Genomic DNA, 23,076 nt, shown 5'->3' with positions numbered 1-23,076 from the left:
TTTGACATGGTGTTCCATTAATTATATATATATATATAAAACATATACATAATAGAGCAGCGGGCATCGCATACCTTAAATTTAGCAAAGTCTTTGACATGGTATGCCATTATATATATATATGTATGTATAAAGTATACATAATAGAGCAGTGGGCATCGCATACCTTAAATTTAGCAAAGTCTTTGACATGGTGTCCCATTAAATATATATATATATATATAAAGTATACATAATAGAGCTACATTAATGGTATCTGAACTGCATGGAAAGACTAAGGGAGGCAGAAAATTCTGGCCCATGGGACTCTCCATGTGTTGATGAGTGGTCCAAAATCCAGCTGACAGCCAGTCCCCAGGGTGTCCCTTAGGGGAACTATCGAGGCCAACACCATCCAACGCCTGTTACAATAATCTGGATGATGGGATAGAACGCACTTGCAGTAAATTTGCAGATTATTCCAAAGCTGTCAGGGATTCAATAGGCTAGAGTTAAGAGTTTGGAGGGATGGGAACAGACTGGGAAAAGGGGCTGGCAGGAACCTCATGACGTTGAGCAAAGGCAAAAGCAAAGCGCTGCGTCTGATGGCACGGCGTGATACTGAGCAGCTGGCTGGCGAGGGGGGAAGCTCCGCAGAAAAGGAGCTTGGGCTCGGGGGCAACGGGCACAATCCAGGAGATGAAAATTCCAACTCTACTTCAGGAATATTTTGTGTGTGTGTGCAGTGAGCATGGTCAGTTACTGGAAGAGGGATGCAGAGAGGTGGCGGGAGAGGCGGCAGGATTTGTGCCCTTGCGGATAATCAGTGCCTGTCTAGGCACCCTGCTTTAGCTGGGTTTGCTGGGATTGGGAGACTGGAGCACACAGGGACCTTCTGTCATCTTCCCTACGTGATTTTGTGGTTCACACAGCAGTATCCAGAGAACTACTGCAAGGGTGGAGCACCAGCAAGCGCTAACCATGATGAGAGGAGGAATGGAGAAATAAATTTAAAAGGCAAGAAACTCCATTACCGATGGGAATTGATCATCACGATAACACCAGCAGAAACAAGTATACTGGTACTGCACTTCATCCGTTGGGGCTGAAATGTGCGTGAGAGAGGACAGTCAAATAAAAATAAATCAAATACAAATCAAATAAAAAAGGGGGAAATGGAAGCCTGTTGGCATACAGTGTATGACACATTAAGTAAAATATCTTGGAAGCATCGGTTACACCAAAGAGACCCAGTCTGGGGGCTCCATGCTGAAATATCAACATCTGAGGCACAGAAGGAAAAAAGTTAAACCAACTTTTAGGCCTGTGATTGTCAGCCCTCATGCTGTTATCAGCCCTCAAGACTTTTTTCCTGTTAGGTTTATTAGATGACCCTGGCTCGCCTTGGTCGTGGGCACCGACTGCAGCTCCTGGTTGCTTGCTGCTAATGACGGGGCAAGCCCGCGTGCTGTCAGTGTATTTCTGATGCAAGGAAAAGTATAATAAACAGCTTTTGTTCATATTTTCTTTCCAACTTTGAGTTAAGTTCTGTCTTTGAATACATTTCTAATCGAAGGGGAATGTTTCCCTCTGCGCTCTCTGCTAGGACATAGCTGCTGGGAGGTTCTGGAACCTTTGGCAGAGGATTTGAGCCCCTTTCCCACAAAGGATGGGATAAGGTTGCCCTCGTGTGGATACGGAAAGAGATAAAGGCGGGGCGTGGTGGGGGTGGGGAGCTGAAATAGATTGGCAAAGGAAGGTTCCTGCTGGCCTCCCCAGAGCCATTGCTCCTTCCTTCAGCTCTCCAGCCCTTCTCCGAAGGTGCAAAGCAAGCAGGTTCTCAAGGGTACGTCCACCTGCCTCACTGCGGCATGCTGTATCGCCACCCAAACACGTGGAGAGTCACCAGCTCCCCCTCGATGGCTCCTGTCCACAGCACGTGGCCACCAGGACCAGCAGGCATGGAGCAGGGCAGGAGCAGGAGGCATCAGCCAGGTCACTGCGTAGGGAAAACCAGGGATGCGAAGAACCAGGGCCTTAACCTTTTCCATTCCCTTAGGCAGGACATCCTCACAGGCACTTCAGAGAAGATGCGGGACAGCCAATATGCCTCCAGAGGGGACCGCAAGCATCCCTGGGGGGACAGACCACTGAGGAGGACAGAAAAAATCAGCAGAAAATAGATAAGAGGGGGGTGAGGATGAAAATTGCATTTGTAGGCGGTTGGTAAAAAAGACCAAGGTTGGTCTGATCATTTCCATGAACAGAACTGGGAACAGTGGATTTAAACTGCAGCAGAGGGTTAATTCAAAACCAAAATATTTAAATAACAGGTATAGTGAAGCTTTGGGTTTTACTGGGGAAGCTGTGGCGCTTCCTTTTCTTGTTGGTCCTTAAAAGTTAGTTGGACGTGCATCTCCCAGGGATGACAGAAAGCATCACTTCTGCTCTAGGAAGAAAATGTAAATCCACAGCTCACTATAAACTGGGTGCATCAATAGATCTGTAGCTCGCTATAAATCCGGGTGGGTCGGTAGTCGTGGGAACTATTCTGCTCTCACATGGGCTCAACCTCGTCAGCTCCAGGGGGGCAGCCCGATGGTACTTGCATCTCTCCGTTCCTCCCCTTTAATTCCTAATGCCCTAAACAATTAATTAAACCACAGCCATACAGCTGCACCCTTCCAGAGCCAGACCCATCTATCTGGTTCCACACGCTGATCTTTAACCTCGCTGTGTAAGTCCTCTCCTTCGGTTATCTTTTGCCTCAGGCGATACTGTTGCACAGCCCACGGACTTTCTTACCTGTCTTACTTTCTCCAGGCTCATGTGTGGTACCGTGCTAGCTGGGGGCTTGCTGGGTTTTACTGACCAGCCCCTGGCTGGTGTCCTGGAGAGACCCTGAGGAGGTGTGACCCGGGCAGGGGAACAGCCCCTTCCTGAGGAGGGGTGATCTCCGTGGGCTGCCGACCACGGGGACCTGCCACAGGCATTTCTGGATGCATCTTCTGGTACACCCAGGCCACAGGGCTGGTGTGTGTTTGGAAGGTGAGGTCAGTTACGTGCGGAGCTTTATCAGGCAATAAATGTTAATATTGCTCAGCCCCGAGTGCCAGAGTGTTACTGCAACAGGTTTGTTGTTTTTATTAAGAAGATGAAAGGCTGGTGGGAGAGAAAGCAAATAGCTTTACAAAGGCCCCGATGACTTGGATACCAGCTGGCTGCATGCAGCAGCCTTCGCCCACATCCTCCCATAAATCGTCACCGCAAAGGAGAGTGTTTTGGTACCCAGCTGTACCTGGTCATTTGCCAGTTTTGACCTTCAGAGTCAGCAGCCCGGCTCAGGAAACAGGATCTGCAATTGCCTCTAATTTATACCAAGCAAACATTATTCCTGCCATAAATTCCTACCTATCTTCTGGGTTTTATTTAATCCTAAGCATGTTGATGCTTAATAAACAAACACTGTCACAACTGTGTTTAAGCATTAATTTATCCAGTCTCTTTTCAAACCCAGCTACCTCCTGACACCCTGCACTCACAAACCCATGCTGGGTGCCTCCTCACAGACACTCTGGTCCCTCACTGATTTAACAGCTGCAGCTCTTTCCTTATGTTTGGGCTCATGGGGAGCTGCAGAACCTGGTACCCCAAGAGGCAAAGCTGCCCCAGGTCCAGCCAGCAGCAAGATCAAGGATGTATTTGCAGCAGCTGCACATCACATTCCATAGCTGCTCCCGCATCTTTGTCTCCCATGCGTGGGCACGTTGAACCCCCCAGACCTCATGGTCACTCCAGTAGTTTGCCTGGACCCCCCCAGTGCCTCTGGCAGCCAAATCCTCCAGGTGTTTCACCCTCAGGGACTCCTGGCTTGCAAACCTCTCTAGCTGCTTGCCCCCTGGTCGCACGCTCACATAGCCACACGGCTCCGGCTGCTGCCACACCAGCTCCCCCAGCCACAGGGCCACTTTGGCCGCTGGAACACAGACCTTCTTCCAGACAGAATAAACAATACCTGGAAAAGGTACCAGGAAAAAGAGTTAGAAATGGAGTTTAATGAGAAGACAGGACAGAGCGTGCTGATCGGGAGGAGGGCAAGCACACCATAAACCAACCTTCTCTCACTGTTATGGCCAGCCTTCCACTTTTACTATATTTAGTGTAAAACACTACAACATTGAGCTGAACATATAAAAAAAAATAAATGCTTGCCTTGCTGCAGGGCCTGGCCTTGCCTGACAATTGTTTTACCTCGACTGTGACTCAGAGGCATGTTTGCAGTTTTCCAAACAAGCACTTCTGGCGAGCAAAGTCAAACCACTATCAGGTCACATGCGTGGCCCCTGCAAGAGGCAAGGAATGGAGCCCAGAGGGTGTGGCAGATGCTGGGAGTTTAAAAAAATATTATCTGAAAGGCAAGATCATAATTTAAAAGTTTTAAACAGAAAGTCTCAGTCTATTCTCACGCAGCGCTTGCAATTACAAGCAGATTCCCAGACAAGCCCCATAAAGGATAAAATTCAAAGCTGAATCCTCAACAAGACAAAGCAATGTATAAAATGTTTCTTGAGCAAAAGTGGCTCCATCATGACTAAAAAAGGGAAAAAAAAGAAAAAAGGCATGGAAGGCTAAATGAAAATTAAGGGAAACTGGGTATGCAGCTACCTTAGGAAACATGGAAGATCTCAGCCATGTCATTCTGCTGGGGATTATAATTTATGGGGCACATTCAGATTTGCACAACTGCTTTCATCCAGGTGCAAAACACAACGGCTGTGGTGGTGAGAGCCGGGCGCTGAGGACAGTGGCCGGGATCTGAAGTGTCAGAACGGGGCACAGAGGAAACAAGCAACACTTATTGCACCCATTTTACTCTTTACAGTGGACGTGTGTCTTTATGGCTTCTGTTTGACTCTTGACTCTCGCTCCTTCCTGCATCCCTCATCCTTCACCCTCCCTCCCAGGCACAGTCACCGCCAGCTCACCTTGGTGGCCCATGGAACTGAAGAGCTGCCTCTGCTCACCGCACAGGGCATCACGGCCCCTGCGCGGTTCCTTGTCTGCACAAATAGGCAAAAGTTTGATCCCTCGGGATCTCTGTCTAGTCCAATATTTCTCTGTGAGGGATCCCAAGTTAAAAAGGTACCTGACGTGGATAAATGGTCCAAGAGAGACAGTATGGATGCAGCAGTTACGGGAATGCTGCAGTCTGGCAGAACTCTGTGCAGTTGCCGAGAGGGTTTTCTCCATGCAGCTACTCTGTCCTCACGTATACCCTCTTGCTTCTACTGCTCTTCAGTGCTTTAGCTACTCAGTGAGCTGCACTTGCAAACTAATTCCACAGAAAGCAACTAATAATTTGTCACTGGGTCAACTTCCCAGCATATCCAGTCCCCTGCAGAGTTCCACAGGTGGGATGGGATGGGATCCTGCTGTATTGGGGCAATCCCCAAAGATCGAGTGTACACAAAGTTTGTTCTACTGGCACCTTTTCTTACACCACCATAAGCGATAGACTTCACAACCACAGGTGTGCTGGTGTCTACTCTCATGTCTTCGTTTGAAAGTGAACTTGGAGATGCAAGTGCCCCCAGGTAATATCTCCTTGGTGAGACGTGGGAAACAGCCGATGCAGAAAAAACTGCTCATTATTCACTTGAATGAGGGTTCCACATAAATCTGATGGAGGTGACCAGGGAAACACACGCACACACAGAGCTGCTATCTTGTACTCTCCAGAATCCCTGCTGGAGGTGTATTTCATCTGACCGACATTCATTTGTCATCAATGAGACACAAGAACGTGTATTAGAGAAAGCTAATTGTATAACAGGGGAAAAAGGACAAAGCATATCTGCGATCAGCTAGAATAATTAAAATGTGATTGCACCGATATTCATGTTATGTTACTCTTCTAAAGAACTCTGGTCTGCAGATGACTAGGCATTTCTGCTGGTGAATATATTTACCTTTGAATTCTATTTCTCTCCTCCGCGATGTTCTTTGAGCTTACTGTTCTGATGTAACGGCTATTGATTTAGTGACATGGGCAATAAAGTGTGATTTATAGCTAAACCATGGGTCCTTCTGATTCACTGCCTTTCATCATAATACTGATTAAACTCCGCCAACTTTTCCCAAGCAGCGCTGGTAAACAGGGAAACATTCTGGGCTTTAGAAGAGTTTAGCACTGTGGGGAGGACCCCAGTGACCCAGCCTGTACGGGGGTGAGAGGCAGGCAGTGTGAAACAGCCTGGAAATACTGGATAGATTCTTTGCAGGGTCCGTTCACAGTGCTCCTACACGATTTCTTGCCTTATTCTGCCCTTTGCCCCCTTGGTAGATGTTGTGCGTACTTACTACGTACAGCAATTAGAGAAATATCATATCAAACAGGTTTTTGTCTAACAGGAGCCCTGAGCCAAGAGTTGATTGTCTGTAAAACTCATATGAGGAGGAGAGAAAGATATCAGCAACAGGCTGACGTCTGTACTGTCATTAGTGATTAAACATTAATAGGAAATGTTTAATTCCATTCTTTCATCCAGAAGAGCCTGGGAACAGCAGGGATAGCCATGCTGCAGTGCAAAGGGGAGAGGTATCCTGAGAATTTGCTCCCTCAGCTGCCTGGGGTCATTAAATGGTCCTGTAAGGAATATGCTGGGTTCCAAGATTTATCCAAAATCCCTATTACTGAACCACAAGAAGGGAAAATGGAGATGGGAGCACATTCCTGTACACATGTGATGCTGTAAAGAAAGAGATGGGGACAATTCCAAATTGCATTTATCAGCTGCAGACTTTGAAACACATTTTTAATCTTCCTGTATGACTTCTTGGCCTTGAAGCCAAAGCTCGTGCAAAAGTGTGACAGGACACCCCTATTGCATCACCTAGAAAGGTGTCATTGCCTGTTAGCTTTCAAAATGCCTCTGTTGCTGCTGGCTTTACTAGATTCCTTCACACCTCTCATAATTCCTTCATTGAGGAGCTGCCATTTGTTTCTGCAGTTTCAGTATTTTACTCAGCAACAGTGTGAGAAGATGGTTGATGTAGAGGAATGGAAGCAGTGGGCTGATGGGCATTGATATCCCCTTCCGTGAGTGCTTGCTCCCACATCTTTTTCCAGAATTTGGCAGGATCTGGTCCTGATGCTGTAATTTGGACTGGTTGTTGAACATGACCCGAGGGCTCCTCCGATAAACTTATCGCAGGTGGCTCAGGATCACAGTCAGGCAACAGGACAATGAGCAGATCTCCCTGCCACCCCAAAGGGGACCGGCTCTGCTCCTCCTGCCAGCCCCGACTGTGTGAATCAGGCGGTGGCAGAGAATCTGATGGCATCAAAGGTACCTTATTGGGCATCAGCTCTGCAACTGGGGATGTGGCTATTTCAACTGCAGCCTTTGTCTCCTTGTCCGCTTCTGATTGTTCTAGTAAATCTAAGACCAATCTCCATGTTGTCAAAGACATAGCAATTTTGTCCCCTCTCATGGCAGCCCCCAAAAGTAACAATCCAGCACTTTGCCATATCTGAATGTTGGAGACATTTTTTACCATGATGGGCACATTATTCCTTTTACGCCACCCTAGCAGAGTTCTTATTGCCACCTCATCGTACTTTATGCGACTTTTTTCAAATGTATCTATAAGCATTGTTAACATAGAATTTTCTTCTTCTGCACCCCTATCAATTAGTCCCCATCTACTCTGGGTACCAAAAGTTGCAGTTTGAGTTAAGATGGACAACAAATATTGCAATACACCCATACCAATTAGTTGCAAGGGCTCACCTCTCACCATGTCTGTTACGGGGCACAGGTTCTCCCACTTGTCTCAGCTGCATTGGGCACCAGTTGTGGTCAGAGCCCAACTCAGGCAGCCTCACACCGGGCACCCCTTGCTGCAGCACATCAGTCCGATTCTACTGTCCATACTGTACCTCCTTCCTCCCAAAGTGAGACCACACCACTCCTCCTCCACCCAACCCCCCCTCTCCCACAATCCTCAGGGCTATTTAACTCCTTAGTGGGAACAAGCTACAGCTGCACATCATCCATGTCAATCAACCCACTGCCTCCGAGGCATGGCCACAGCTACATGTTATCAATGCCCATCAACCCACCGCCTCCATTCCTCTACATCAACCCACTGCCTTCATTCCTCTACAAGAAGCCACTGGTTCAGTGAGAGAAAAGGAATGGCACAGGGTTCCCAGCTCCCATGGGAAAAGGTTTTACATTCTGGTAGTTTCTATATGTTTACCCCCTCAGGTCACCTATTCCTCAAGGCTAGGTAGGAGAAAAATCATGAACTTAATCATAATTACGATCATTAACTTCAGACCACAGCCTCCCAAGATCACATCCATCCTCTGCCCATGGGCTCAGGGATGACCAGGAGGAACATAGTGTGAGGACTAACTAGGGAAGCTCTTTGGAGTAAGTTTCCATGTTGCCCAGGACAGCAGCAAGGGGTAATATTATATTCTACTCTTCTGCCACCCCTTTGGCACTTTATTGCAGGTTTATTGCCGTATGCAGCCCATGCTGTCCATGGTGCAAAACTCCTGTATTGTGGCCTTGCATGTGAAATGAGCAGAACACGAAACACAAGCATGGACAGTTAGAAGTATTTTTCACACTGATTTAGAAGTATTTTTCACATTGATTTATTGCTTTACTCTCTTCTGAATCCACACAAGAGGAAGTCTTTTCATTGTTGCTTTACTGCTGTTTGCTCGTTATAGGAATTTATATGTTTACCGAGCAACAACTTCATGACCTTGCTTGCATCTTCCTGGAAAAATACTAATACAGACAAAGGAAATAGTCTGGATACAAAACACGCTGAATGTTTTGAGAAGGGACCTTGTGAGAAGTAATTAACATTTTCTTGTTTAATATGCTGCCCATTGGGAACACGGCATTGAGTTGCCCTGTTTTTCCTGGATGCCTCTGAACTCTTTCCGTTGGGACCACATCACTGTGTACCTCAGCGATACGAGGCACTCAAGATGTTTTACACAGCAAAGAGAGTTTCTGTTCCCCAGGCAAGGAGAGGCTTTCAAAGGTCAGAAAGCGCCTCAAACCGATATAAGAGTCCATATCTGACAACGCACCGTTTAGAAGGATGTTTAGCTCAAAGCACAGCCTGCAGTCCAAATTTCCAAAGGTTAAAATACCAGGTTCACCATTTTTTGGATGCAGAAGAAGTGGCTGGTTTTCTTAGGCAATGTGTGGTCAGGGGAGCCACCAGCTGAATCTCTGTAGTCAAACAGTCCCTCGAGAACCTTCCCAGGAGAAAATTGTACTGGACCATTTCAGTATTAATTTCTACTTCACGTTGGTGACTGTTGGGCTTGCTTGCATCCAGCACCCTGGGCTCTTCCCAAAGCAGATACAGTTTGGGACACTGTAAAAGCAGCGTGCCCCCTCGCCAGCGCCAGCAGCGCACATCCTCCGGGCAACATGCTCGTCCCCACGCATCCCTCACCACAGCACGAGTAGACCTGGTCCCTCTCCTAGACCTAGCGCATGCATTTAAAAGAAAAAGTAAAAGTTACATAAGATTAGAAGCCACTGGAAAATTATTATTGTAATGAGAACATGAATGCAATCTTAACTACAGATGTTGCTGCTGATCCTGTATAGGAAATCGCATGGAACTGATGAATCGGGGGGAAAAAAAGAAACCACCCAAAATTGCTCCTTGTCAATGAAAACAGATCCAGGGTGGTTTGGGTAAGGACCAGTAACATCTGGTTAAGTTCATGAAGCTGCGGTATGGCTGCTCAGCTTCCAGCTTCAGTCTGTCACATGCTGGAATGTAACATCTGGTTTTGGGAGAAGGGTAGGTCTGTCTGATATCCCTATGCTCCTTTTCTAGCCCCCCTCGCCGCCTTCAGAGGCTGCTCAGTGAAGGCAGGCAGCTCAGAAGATGATCCACATAAAAGTCCTCTTCCCAATTCACTGGTTCCCCATTTTTAGCTCCTAGATGTATTTGGACGGCGGGTCCTTTCAGCACTGAACATAGTTCCATAACTCCAATCCTGGATGACTACCCAAAATGATGTGAAGCATTTACGATGCCGTGGAAAGGATATGGTGAACCTCAGCTTCACCTGTGAGGCTCAGTGTCAGAAGTGCTAACTGGAGCCAGAAACACTCCAGAAACTTCTCTCAGTTGAATGAAAGGCAGAAGCAATTGGAAAGAAAAGATACCGTGTGTCATGACAAGGTAAATCTTTATTTTTATCTTCAGAAGAACATTAGTCTATCATTCATGCAGAAGAAAACTCAATGAATGAGACAAGACAATTTTTTGGTATCATAACCCAGTAGCTTTTATGACATTGTAAATAGGAGGCAGGAAAGGAAGGAAACACGCAGGCAGTAAATGATAGCAAGCGGAATTCTCGACTTCTCCCGGAGAATGATGTGTTATAAAGCTCCATCTAACTTGTTTCTTAGGAAAACATGGGACTTTATGAGAAAAAACGGACAACGTAGAGATGCTTCTGACTCCCCGTAGCAGGCAGGGCTGGCTTCAGGTCCCGGATCTCCCTTGCGAGCTCTTCAACAAATAAATAACTGGAGGATGAGCACAAGGTACCTTCTGAGAAGGAAACGGTCGGAAGGCACGTGGCATAATGGATGCTCGATACAGGAGCTGGTCAAGCAGGTGAAGACTGTTATGAACCTCCTCAAGCTATCTGAGATGTTAGAACTGGTGATTAACAAGCTCTCCAGCTCACAACGTAGCGTTGCGTGCCCTTGACTATGAAGAGGTTCCAGTCATTTGAGGAGCAAAATCAAAAGGCTGAGTGAATTTTCTTGAGATTTCTTGTAATCCAAGCCTGTCCCTCCACTGTGGCTCTGAGGCGTCACATTCTCCAGGTGCTGTTATTAGAATAAAAAGTGTAATTTGTGCATTAAAGTATTTCTTAATGTGACGAGAAGCAGCTGCATGATGCCATTTGTATGAGAAATGGCTGCATGATGCCCTTGGTGAGGAACGGGCTTTCGAATCATTTTTTTTGCAATGCTGACCTTTTTTGTACGAAAAAATCAGGTATGCTTGAACTATGGAAGGGTGAGAAGAAGTTGAAGAGCTGTTTCTCCCCTGCGAGTGGGAGAGCGCTCAGCCTCCGGAATCTGTGAAAAGGTTGAAGAGCCTTTTAGATCAAGACAGTAGCAGGGCCCTGAGGGCACCTGCAGGCTTTAACGGTGCTGACCAGTTTCATGGGGTCTCCATCCATGTCCATGGCTCCCTGCCTGATCTTTGTTTCCAGCACAGCCACACCTGTGGCCACAAAACCCATTCCAAGGGACCTCAGCCCACGATCTGATTTCCAAGGCTGACTTTGGACCTGTCTTTTCATTAGGGACCTGCCTGGCAGTCATGGAGCAGCTCCTGGTGACCATCGTTGGACCTGAACCTGACCTGCACATTGACCTTCCAGGCTGACCTCAGCCCTGCCTCGTGACTCTCTATCTTTGTGGGACACTTGCATGGAAGTGCCCACTACAATATTTTCTGAAAGTCAAGAGCTATTAAATTAGGGGGGGAGAAAGTACTAAAACTCAAGGCTGAATTTGTGTAATAAACTTGCTTTGAAGGGGATCCGCTCAACTCAGTTATGGAAGGAAAAAAGCTGGACAGCATTTGAAAACAGTCCCGACTCTGGTCTTGAATTCATCTGACACTCCTTAACCAGGGACAGCTTCCCTTACTCATTACCTGAGTATTTTTTAATAATACTTACTGAGTATTTTTAATTCTTCTGTGTTCGTTCTGTTGTAGGTCTCACATTTCACATTGGTATGAGGTTATGGCAACGATCCTTGAAAGAGCGTGTAGGGCTTTGTTGTGGCTGTTGCTGTTACAAGTCTATTTATTTCTTTAGTATGGGTGAGGATAACGGAACCAGTTCACAGCATCAGTCTCTACAACATGTGGTTCTACTTCTCATATAAATAGAACACAAGGGGGGTGGGGGTGGTTTTTTTTAAATCCCTTGCAGTGTCAGGGTCCTGGATCACAAAGCTCCTCAGACACTCATGCTCTAAAATTTACATTTCTGTCCCTTGATAATTGTAAATGAAAATGGAGAAGAACAAAGACAATTAGTGTGTAATTGCCTGACCTTTCCCAAGTGGCGTCAGTGTGTTTATGCTGCAGTTGCGTTACACCCTTACCTCGAAACATGGTTTTCCAAAGCAGAATTAATCATTTGTTTAGCATTTATGTGGACCAACAAAATTAGACTAAACTTAAATGAGAATAAACTTAAAAATGAGAATAAATTTAAAATTAGAATAAACTTAAATAAAACGTTTGCTTAACGCTTGTTATTTTCCCAGGCTTCAGCCCAAGCAATCACGTTCAAAGCCCATGGACAGAGCTGCCAGCCTGGTCCCTGGGCTGCCTCTGTGCTTTCACCCAGGCACGGGTGCAAGGTCGCGCTCCTGGCCGGCCCCTCCTGCTGCTGAGGATGTTCCCGAGGGTCCGTCGGGCTCGGGATGAGCGGTGGAGCTGCCCGGGGAAGCGGAGTGTTTGCAGACACCCGCGGGCTGGGCATCGGCAGGGCTGCGCACACACGCGTCAGCCAACAGCCCCCGTCTGCTTGCCCTTGAACACACCTTGAGGCGAGGCTGTGGGAGGAAAAACAGACTGAAAATAGGTTGTTTGTCTCAGGGTACCTGACATTCGCCTGAAGGTTACAATTTAGGATGGCGCTCCCCTCTCCCCTTGAAAGGTGCAATTAGGTGAGATAACCGAGCTGAGCCAGCAGTTCACCGCTGCTGAGGAAAAGGCTGTGATTAGCTGAAGAATTTGTCTTATCTCTGTCAATAAAGGCAATGAAAACTAGAGGATATTTCTTTGAAATCTGTTTTTCCTTCTCCCTCTCATTTAGTATGCCGGCCTTGGAGGTGATGCTGATGAGTCCAGAGGAATAGATCGCAGCTTTCCTGCGCGGAGAAGCACTTTTAACATTTGCCATGGGGGTTACTTCTTAAAACAAAAAAATCTCCTCCATTAAAGCAACACCCCCCCACTGGTTAATACACAGACCCCCCCGGTGGCTAGTAGGTCTCTTAGCAGAGCCGCAGCAGGTCAGCTCGGGGTCGCTGCGCACCCACGGAGCCCGCAGGATGCTCCCCACAGACTGTGGTGCCGCTGCCAAATGGCTGGTGGCCCAGCTGGTGGTGGCCCAGCCCAAGGAAGCCCAGTTCTGCTCTGAGCACGCCGTGCCCACCGTTCCAGTTCCCACCCGTGGGGAAACGCCGTCCTCAAAATGCGGTTTCTCTCATGGGTTTTCCGCAGCCTGCTACGGACTGGAACGCTGCTCCCGCCTGCGGGCTCTTGGCTTGCTCAGTTTGCTGCTTTTCTACCCAGGGCCACAACCCTCCCGCTGTAAAATCCCCAATTACTAGAAACCTCATCCAGCAAGTGCAAACCAGAGGTCTGATACCCTCTTTGAACCCTGTTTTTCTGTGCATCAGGATGATGCTCTACCCACATTGGTCTGCGGCACTCCTGCCGACAGCAGGGCTCTGCAGACCAAAGGGCAGGGGATTTGCAGAAGAACACACACGGGGGGCTCCAGGCCAGCCCCCTCATCGCACATGAACGCTGGCAGTGTATCAGCAGGGAGACTTTGGCTTTTGTCACGTTGCCACCGAGTTTTCTTTGCAAAATGCATAACCTGTCCTCTCCGTGTGAGCCCCTCCAAGCTGCTTGTGCTAAGGCTTGATAATGTCTCAAGTTAGCTTTAAGAGAAAATAATAAGCCGCATTTCTGTATGCAGAGAAAGAACTTTAGGGTTAAAATAAGCCCAGGTGGGGTTTTGAGTGAGGAAATCCCATTTCCCAGAGGTGCCGATTTCAAGGCAGCAGGAAGAGCCTTAGTGTGCGGCTCTCTTTGGCATTTGCTGCTGGATGCTTTTTGTCCTGGAGCAGTCAACACACTGGATGTAAGGAATTCTATTCTACACCCATATAACTTTTCTGTCAAATGAAACAGGAATTTATACACCTAATTTTGTTGTTGTTGTTTTTGGTTTTTAACATCAGTTCTGGATTTAGGCACCTAGATCCTGGGATAAGTGCTGAACTTTATAGCATTGATGGTCTTTTGAGAACTCAGTTGCTGAGTTGAGGGCCCCATATATACAAAATGGAGATAATAATTCAACAGTTAAAAGTAAAAGGAAATAATTTAAAAGCTATGATGTAGTCTTATACTACTATGATCCATATAAGGACCACAAATGGTTTTAAGTTCAGGACAATATTAACAAGATACCTTTTATTCCAGTGAAGACCCAGACGTGAAAGACCTTATACAGGAGAAAACCAAGTAGGCAAGCAGGCTATCGCAAAAGAATGCCCGCCCCAAACCCCAGCAAAAACATAAACCAATAACCCCCAAATCATTACTAGCTTTTATTTCATATATAGCATATAAACATGGGCAGATCCTTTCTTCACAATCTTGACACCAATAAATAAATACATAAAGTAATGTTTTAATTTCAAAGTGATTCCAGCATTGTGGTTTGGACTTCCCTTTCTCCTAAACAAAGCTTAATGAACATTAATATCTGCCAACACAAAGGAGCTTCCATACAACTACGTAGTAAGCATTCCTGTGCTCCTCTGTGTCCATTCCCTAAATTGGCAACAATCAGTACAAGTAACAGAATAAGAATTTTCTGGCTATGAAAGTGTTGCTAAACACCAATAACTTGCCCTAAGTTACTCGCTGCAGTCCTGTTACAAACACACGCATCTCACGTGCAGACCTGCAGGTAGAGAGGTAAGTATTCCAACACGCTGGAGAGCATGGGCTGGAAAAGCCGATAACCCAGTGCTGCTGGGCGGTTTATGTCGGGGAGGCCAAATTACAGGCAGATTTAATATTATAAAGGCTGCAGGAGGCTGCTCAGTTTCACCCATCACGTTCCAATCTAGATGTGATTGTGGAAAATTAAATTGTGCCCAGGATATTTTCGTTCCCGTGTGACACAACTCGGGCAGAACTGAAACCTGGCAGATGAGCTTTTAGAGGCTCCTGATTGCCAGAACTGCACTGCTGGTGGCACCTGAGGTGGCTACTTCAGGGCTACCCCGGGATCTCTCCCTGAGCTAGCAGCTCCGGGCTGACTGCAGTGGAGATGGAGGCCAAATATCTATTTGGGAAAGTATGTGATTTTTGCAATATGAATGCACAGACTTCCTAGCTCAATGCTTTCTTCTTTGGATTGTTTAAACTTTATTCAAAAGCAACCTGCACAGGCAGCATTGGCGCAGATTTCACACAAATCAGCATCTCGGACAGCCAGGTCTGTTAGAAAAAAAAAAAAAAAAAAAAAAAGAGGGTTTCAATGAGATGGCAAGAGAATTTCTTGGAGAGCAAGGCCACACATGAAGGGATCTGGAGACCCCTTTCCATTACTGCTTTATGAGCTTTAATGTTCCTTGAAGTTATTACTGGTAGAAGTAAAACAGTCCTTGAAAACAATGGGCTTAATGAATGAAATCAAACCTGAATTCATTGGGGAAGCAATGGGAACCGGGGAGGTAAGAGAACAGGACATCTTGTGGGAAGGGGGGTGGGGGGAATGTGGCTTGTAGGAGGACCACAACATTCATTATACTGGTAGTATTTCTTCCTAAAGTATCCACTGTGTTGGACAGTAGATAAATGCGACATATTAAAATAAAAAAGGAGACACTAGCAGCCAGTTCAAGAATCAGTATGTGTACGTTGAAGACAGACCACACCGAAGGCTGACTCACCTCATTTACATCTCACACACCTCTTCTAGGCTACCTGGAAAACCCCCTTTTTTCTACACCGATTAGAGGAAGCAATTAGACCTGCTCACAACTTGCAATTAGCTAGAACCGAGCGATACAGCCCTGCTTTTTCTGTAAGCCGAAGATCACGGGGTTTCTCACTTGAAGTCACGTAAGCTAGCGTGCAACCACTAGGAGGAAGCGTTTTCACGGCTACAACAGCCTGGTCTGTACAGGCTACAACTAAGCTGGGCACAGCAGGGATGCTCCTGCAGGGTGCTCACAGCTGGTGTACTCCAGCCCTTGTAGGAGGGCTAGCAGAAAGGCAGCATGGACTCTCTCAGCTGCTTTAGAAGCCACAGAACAGTAATTACATTTCTTTGCCTGCTGCTATTGGGATGTTTAAGGTTGAAAAGTGCAATAAAAATGGCAACTATGCAACAGGAGCTACATACTCAGCCTCTCAAAAACCATGGATGCATCTTCTCTTTTGCACACAGGTTGGAACTCCTCAGGGAGATCTTTTTCATCACATGGAGAATAGCTAGTCTTTGAAACCGCCATGCGAGGATTGGCGCGTCTGGTCTCATCCATCAGCTCCTTTAGCTTCTTCACAGACTCAAGGGAGAATTTCAAGTCTCCATCCTATGTAGGAAAAACCAGAAAAAAAAAAAAATGTGTCAGGAAGCCAGTCCTTAGGCAAAGCCATTCCAACCATAAGCTCTCCTAAAAACTATACTATATGGAAAAGACAGTTTTTGAAACAAAGCCTAGATAAAAATCGGTGCTGGCTGAAGGCAAAAGGAGCAGCTCTTCCAGGCAAAGACCTTCCAGAGCAGCTGTGAGACCCAGCTGGCCCATCAGGGCTTCACTGTGTCCCAAGGGGCAGAGGCAGGATTAGTGCATTTCTCACTCCCGTGACACAGCACCATAAAATCCAGAGTCAAAAGATACAGGCTGGGAATCTTCAGCCTAGAAAAGAGATGACTGGGTGGGTAATAGGTAGCAGAGACTTACAAAATAACGAGTTGAACGGGGTAAATGGGAATTTATTTTGTTCACCCTTTCTTCTAACACAGCAGTGGAGAACTTCAAGCGTTGGCAGCTCTAACCACGCCAAAGGGGCTCTTCCCTCACCCCGCACGGTGCCGAGAGCTGAAATCCCTCACCCCAAGGCACTGGGATTAATTTCCGTTACATTAAAACTCGTCCACACAATCAGTGGAACACAGGTTATTAGCAGCATAAACATGACACTTCTGACTCAAAGCCGATACCAAAAGCTTCAGGAGGCTGCGATAGTATCCTGGGAAGTATTACTCCACGTTTTCCGATTGCTAGACCCTGCGCATCAGTTCATGGTCATTCCCTCAGCTTCAAGTGAGTCGCTGTGGAGGTTGTAAACTTAAATTGCAGGTGTTGCAACTGCTAAGCTAGGCACAGAAAGCCTGTGAACGTCTGCTGATAATCAGAGTTTGGCCCAGAAGAGAAATAAACATTTTCAAATTGATCTTTAGCACGTGTTTTAACCTGGTTTAATGACCAGCATCTTTAGCATGTGATTTAACCTGGTTTAACGACCAACAGGTGCTGAGAACACCCACTCCTTCAAAGAAATAAAGTGACTGATACAGCATGAGACCAAATATTGCCAACTTGTTTCACAGTCTCATGATCCCAGTGTTAAATAGCGTGAGTTGGCAAGGGAGGGCAGTTTGCTTTGGTTCGTTGGGTGGTTTGTTGTTTTTTTTTGTTGTTGTTGTTTGTTTTCTGTGGGGTTTTTTTGGTTTTTGTTTTTGTTTTTTACAGAATCACAGAATTTTGGTGCTAAAGAATTAAAAAGACCCCAACCAGATAAACTCTGGACACACATTTACTTAAAGTCAAAATCTTTTCTATGTGCAATCAGTATATGATTTTAGTCAGGGTAATTTATCAGTTATGATTGTCTATGACAAAGGAACTTTTCCTGTATAAATGCAGCTGTCAGTCACAGATCTCAAAAGCATAAAACAGACAACTAAAAAAGGATGGATTTCCACAGGTACAGTTTCAGAGAAATCAGAAAGTAGGAACAAACCCCGAAATGCATATGTCTTGGTGACAAAAAGCAACAAAGGAACAGCAAAAAAATTAAACACCCCCACCACCACCTCAGATAAGATGTATCACAGAGAGCTCAATCTGAGCAGCATCTTCCCTCGAGGTGAAAGTGCAGGCTGTGTTACTAAACTAAGAGATTTTTATCACGGAAATAGTGCAGGCCAGAACAATCCATCTCCATAGTTTTTCTGGTTTTACTCCACACCTAATAAACCACCTTCCTCCAATTTCCATCATATTCATTCAAGATCTGCGATGGCAAGTTCAAGACAGCAGTACTCAGTCTTCAAAAACACAATATGAAGTTCACATGAATTTCACTTCTGCTTCGCAAAACGTTTTGTTAAATGAAAGACTTCTGAAATATTATGGGAGAGGGAAGGGATATCTTGGGAAGAATTTCAGAAAACAAGAACGTAACAAACTGAACCCAGGGTCTGAGGTGCAGCCTCACCACTGCCCAGTACAGGGAGACGGTCACTGCCCTGGTCCTGCTGGCCACACTGCTTCAGGTACAAGCCAGGGTGCTGCTGGCCTCCTTGGCCACACCGCTGGCTCACTGAACAGCCAGCTCAGCCTCAAGTTGCACCAAGCGGGGTTTAGATTTTATGTTAGGGAAAATGTCTTCACCAAACGGGTGGTGAAGCCCCGGCGCAGGCTGCCCAGGGAGGTTGGTGGTGGAGTCACCATCCCTGGAGGTGTCTAAAAACCACATGGATGCGGCGCTCAGGGACATGGTTTGGAGGTGGGCTTGGCAGTGCTGGGGTAACGGGTGGACTTGGTGAGCTTAAAGGTCTTTTCCAACCTGAATGGTTCTGTGATTTTATAACCCAGTTGTGTGCACAGAGTCAGACCTTAGGGTTCTCAAGTAGTCCAAGTGAAAAGAGTGCAACACACAGGCAGAGTACATTGCACATATATTGGGGGGGTGGGGGAATACAGATGTAATGATTAATTTAATAACATTCAAACTATAAAGAGGAGCTAAAACCCCAGAGCTGTATTTTCTACACCCGACCTAGAAACAGCTATTCTCATATCGTTATTTTTTTATGCTTCCAAGTGGAAAACTGTGACTTTTTCCATTAAGTAGGAAGCTATCTATCTGTTCCCCTGGAGTCTCTAAGCATTAAAAAATTGTTTGGAAGAAAGGCACAGCTTAAACCTGCTATCTCTGGATATCTCTGACATCTACAGGAGAAAAAGTATATTTCAAAGCACAAAGATAATACCTTATCCCTGGAAACCTACTGCACATATATAAAGAGAGTCAATAATTGTTTAAAAAATATTCATTCTCTTGGTACTCTGAGGAAGTTTTTTTTTGCATTGCAACCAAACTGAAATCTCCCAAACTGTTTCTAAGGATGACTGCAGCCAGATCCAACACACTTCCAAGTACAGAGGCACTGAAGTACCTTCTTAACTGCTTCCATGTTGCATGTAATACCTAAAAAATAGGTGCTGTTTTAGAAAATTTGATACAGCCTCCTCTAATAGCTTGTTTGCCTATTAGTATTTCAGTGGATCCAGCTAAGCATTTCTTTAGCTTTTTTTTTTTTTTTTTTTTAATATGTGATATGTGTGTGGGCTCCATCAAACAACCTTGGAGATCATTTTCATAAAGAACTTTCTGCCTAGAAGCAGGCGAGACAATTTCTCTTTCGTCACACCTGGTTTACATCATTCTATGAAGTTAGAGGTGTCCTCAGTTCTTGCAGCTTCACAGCGCATGGGGTTATGTGCAAGAGAAAACCCTGGAAACACAATGCCTCAGTCAGCAAGGGATTTCAGAGCAGTGATTGGGGTGGTGAAGTTAATTAAACTGCAGCAGCACATTAGCAATACCTGAAGCATTTTACAGAAAGAAAACTGAACCATAGGGAGATGAAGTTGGTTATCAAGCCAGAGCAAAGCAAAAGTTCAGGTCTGTTAGTTTAGTTCAAGATTCCTGTTGCAGCCACAACACTTCAGGTATCAGTATTTTATCGAACTTGTAATTCCAATAAATTAAAAAGCAGAAAACTCACCTGAACGTAGACTGCCTGGGAGCCATGTACCAGTAAAAGGACTGCAAGAACTGTAAAGCAAAGAAAGCCTTTCATAGTGGCTGCAAGGTACAGCCTTTCCTAAGCTGAGTTATTTTAGTTTCTCTAGTTTGGGTCTTTGTCTGTCTCTGGTCTCTCAGACTTTCTTCTTCTTAGCACTCAGGCTGCCCAGCAGAATTCTATGCTCCCAATGCAAAGCTGGAGCTTTATAAAGACTTCACATAGCATTTGCTTGGTAATCCATTAATCTAAACTCTTTATTGACACATAATAAACCCTCAGCGGCCTCTCAGTTATCTACTGGTTAGCAGAGTAGGGCGGTCACACCCACAGAGATCCTGGGGGATGTATGTCTCTCCTGCTTTAAGAAACTGGCCATGACACAGGCAGGCAAAACATTCGACCCTACAACAAACAGAGGGGAGAAACTGATCTAAGACAACATCTGAAACTCGGTCTCCATGTGGGGTATGAAAGCAGGTTTCTGGCCAGTTGCTGCAGAGCTGTGAGAAAGAAAGATTTGGAAGGAGACAGAAAAGAATTGATCTCTTGCACTGACCACTGGCCAGTCAGTTCCCTCTTCTGGGGATTCCAGGTACTAAGAAGGAATCAGCAGATGAGGGCAGATAAACACAGGCTGCACCTGTATATAACCAGCTACAAAATGTCATTTTGCTCCTGCTTTTTGCAGCACCTAGTTACAATGCACACATTAAAAGCCACAGGATAAAGGCTGCCATGTATCAAAACTATTTCTCTGTGACTTTCAGTCTTATCCAGAAACACGGCAAAGTCACACAGACAGACAAGCATCAACATGCCTTACTCAGCTCAGTTCTGTCCATCAGGCTCAGGTCCTTTAATTTGTAAATGATTTCTGGCATGGTGTGGCTTTGGAGTAACAACAGACATCATGCCGAACAATCTTCCTGATACCAGCAGAACAGAGGGCGGCAACAGTCAGCCACTAAGCAACTTTCTCCAGTCTCAGCAATATTTTATGCCGACAAAGGCTCTAGTTCTTACTGGATTCCAATCTATTGCTAAGATTACAGCCTGCCTCCACATCGAGTCCATCTCTCCATCTCCAGCCCATCTCAGGGTGGTGGAAAGGCCCCTGCACAGCCACAGCCCAGCCCATCTCCACGTCCCCAGCCCATCTCAGGGTGGTGAGAAGGCCCTTAGGAAAGACCTAAAACCAGTTGCCCTTGGTCCTGGCAGCCCTGGTGGGAGCTGAGCTGAGGCTGTGACAAAAAGCAGTGGCATCTCCCTCCCAGGGAGGCCAAGTTGCCCTTTCATAAGATATTGCACATTGGAGAGATGGGAAGAGGAGGCCAGAGCAGCCCCCAAGGCTACACCTCTCCCGAGGGGGGAGGCACGCTAAGGCAGCGCACTGACCCCCACCAGCAAGGCAAGGCCTCCGATGGTGCACGGGCAGTCACCAGTTTGGTTTTACAAAGGAGGAAAAAAGGGAGACAGCGCAGGTCCTCAGCCAGCCTGGTTTTCTTCATTTCTCCTTTTTTTTAATAAATAAAATAAATAAATCCAGGCAGCTGGTTTCTTCCCCCCTCTTTCACAGCGCACCCAGTGGGGTTACTCGAGTGTCAGGTCAGTCTGGCACCCTGAGCACTCCTCACAGGCCTCGCCATCGCCTTCTGTCGCTCTGGGCTGCCGTGATTCCTTATCAATATATTTATAATCCAGTAAACATTATTACAAGTTTATTAGATTTTGGATCTAAACGTGTTTGTTCCGAGTATCGACAGCAGCCGCACCGCCGGCAGCCACCAACGCAGCGAACGGTACCACAGGCGGCGGCGGCCGGTACCGCAGGCGCCCGCCCGAAGCGCGGAGGACGCAGAGTCCTGCGCCCACCGGCACCTCCCGGCGCAGCGGCGCGGCCCCGCCGCTCCCCACGGCCCCGAGCGCGGCCCCCCCCCCCCCGCCGGAAGCCGCTATGGGCCGGCAGTCCTGCAGGCCGCGCCGCTCCGCCCTGCGCCCGCTCGCCGCTGCCCCCTGGCGGCCGGAGCGCGGCGCTGCAGCCCGGCGTGCCCGCCCGAGGGAAGCGGGGCGCACCCCCAGGAGCCCCCCGCACCTCCGGCCCTGCCGAGCGGGCGGCAGCCGGGCCCCAAAAGTGCCTCCGGAGCCCCGGGGGGGCGCTGGGCTCCCTCCCCGGCCTGTGGGCAGGGGCGGCTGCGGCCAGGCCTGAGGGAGGGGATGCAGCAGGGCAGCCTGCCCCTCTGAGCGAGGAAGGGGCCGCCCTCGTGGGCAACCGGTAGCCCACAGCGTGGTCCGGCCCCGCAGGGCACAGCGAGGGTACGTGTGGAGCCCATGTCACACCGGCTGCGAGGCACCCAGGGGCCAGCCCCGGCGGAGGGCAGCCGAGCCGCTGGCGGTACGGGAGGGAGAGAAGGAAGCACCGAGCACTTGGCTACCTGCTCCGAGGGCCGGGCGAAGCGCCCCGGCACGCTCTCAGCTCTGCCGGAGGCGCTCGGCCGCAAGCTCCTCAGCCCACCGGCCCGACAGCAGAACGGCGAGCGGGGCCATTCCCTCGGCTCACAGAGCCGGTAGCCCAGGCACCCACGGGCCGGCAGCGTCACTCCTACCTGGCACCTTCCCTGCCGGAGCAGGCCACCCGCCTCCATCAGAGCTGGTCCCTCGGCTCACAGAGCTGGTAGCCCGAGCTCTGCCGCGGCGGCTGCCTGGCTGACTTGTCTGCTCAAGTTGTATCTTAATAATTGGATTGTGCAAACAACTAGAGTATAATACAAACGTGCAGTCAGGACATTTATACAATTATGAACTAATAATGCTAAAACCTTTGCCTTAACTAGCCTGCGAACAACCAAACTGTTTACACACAATTTTGTGTTAGTTAAGTGCAGGACATTATATATTTATGAAGCCTCAGTGAGAACAGCAGCACAGCAAAACCTAGACCTTTTGTCAATCAATCTAAACCAACCACCTATGACTTCTGCTAAGCACCCTATTTTTAGAGAGAGAATTTTGTTTTGAACATCTCCAGATTCTAGCCATATTAAAATTTCACTAGCCTGCCGTCTTGGGGTGTTTGTACAGGGGCTGACAAATGTGGCAGACATTCTAAGCTCATTTAAACACAAGATTATTAACTGAAT

General features: G+C 47.2%; 1 protein-coding gene across 1 annotated transcript; it reads right to left on the bottom strand.

The window, feature by feature from the left end:
• Nucleotides 1-14,416: 14,416 nt before the first annotated feature.
• On the bottom strand, nt 14,417-21,771 carry GUCA2A (guanylate cyclase activator 2A). Its single transcript, XM_005437783.4, has 3 exons — nt 19,919-21,771; nt 16,241-16,430; nt 14,417-15,330 (listed from the first exon to the last, which is right to left on the bottom strand). The coding sequence occupies exons 1-3, from the start codon at nt 19,991-19,993 to the stop codon at nt 15,263-15,265; spliced, it is 333 nt and encodes a 110-aa protein (XP_005437840.1). The 5' UTR covers nt 19,994-21,771; the 3' UTR covers nt 14,417-15,262.
• Between the last annotated feature and the right edge of the window lie 1,305 nt (nt 21,772-23,076).

The sequence above is a fragment of the Falco cherrug genome, chromosome 3 (assembly GCF_023634085.1).
Source record: "Falco cherrug isolate bFalChe1 chromosome 3, bFalChe1.pri, whole genome shotgun sequence".
In the NCBI taxonomy this organism is placed as follows: Eukaryota; Metazoa; Chordata; class Aves; order Falconiformes; family Falconidae; genus Falco; species Falco cherrug.
The sequence above is the reverse complement of the archived record's forward strand: the minus strand, read 5'-3'. Positions and strand labels throughout refer to the sequence as shown.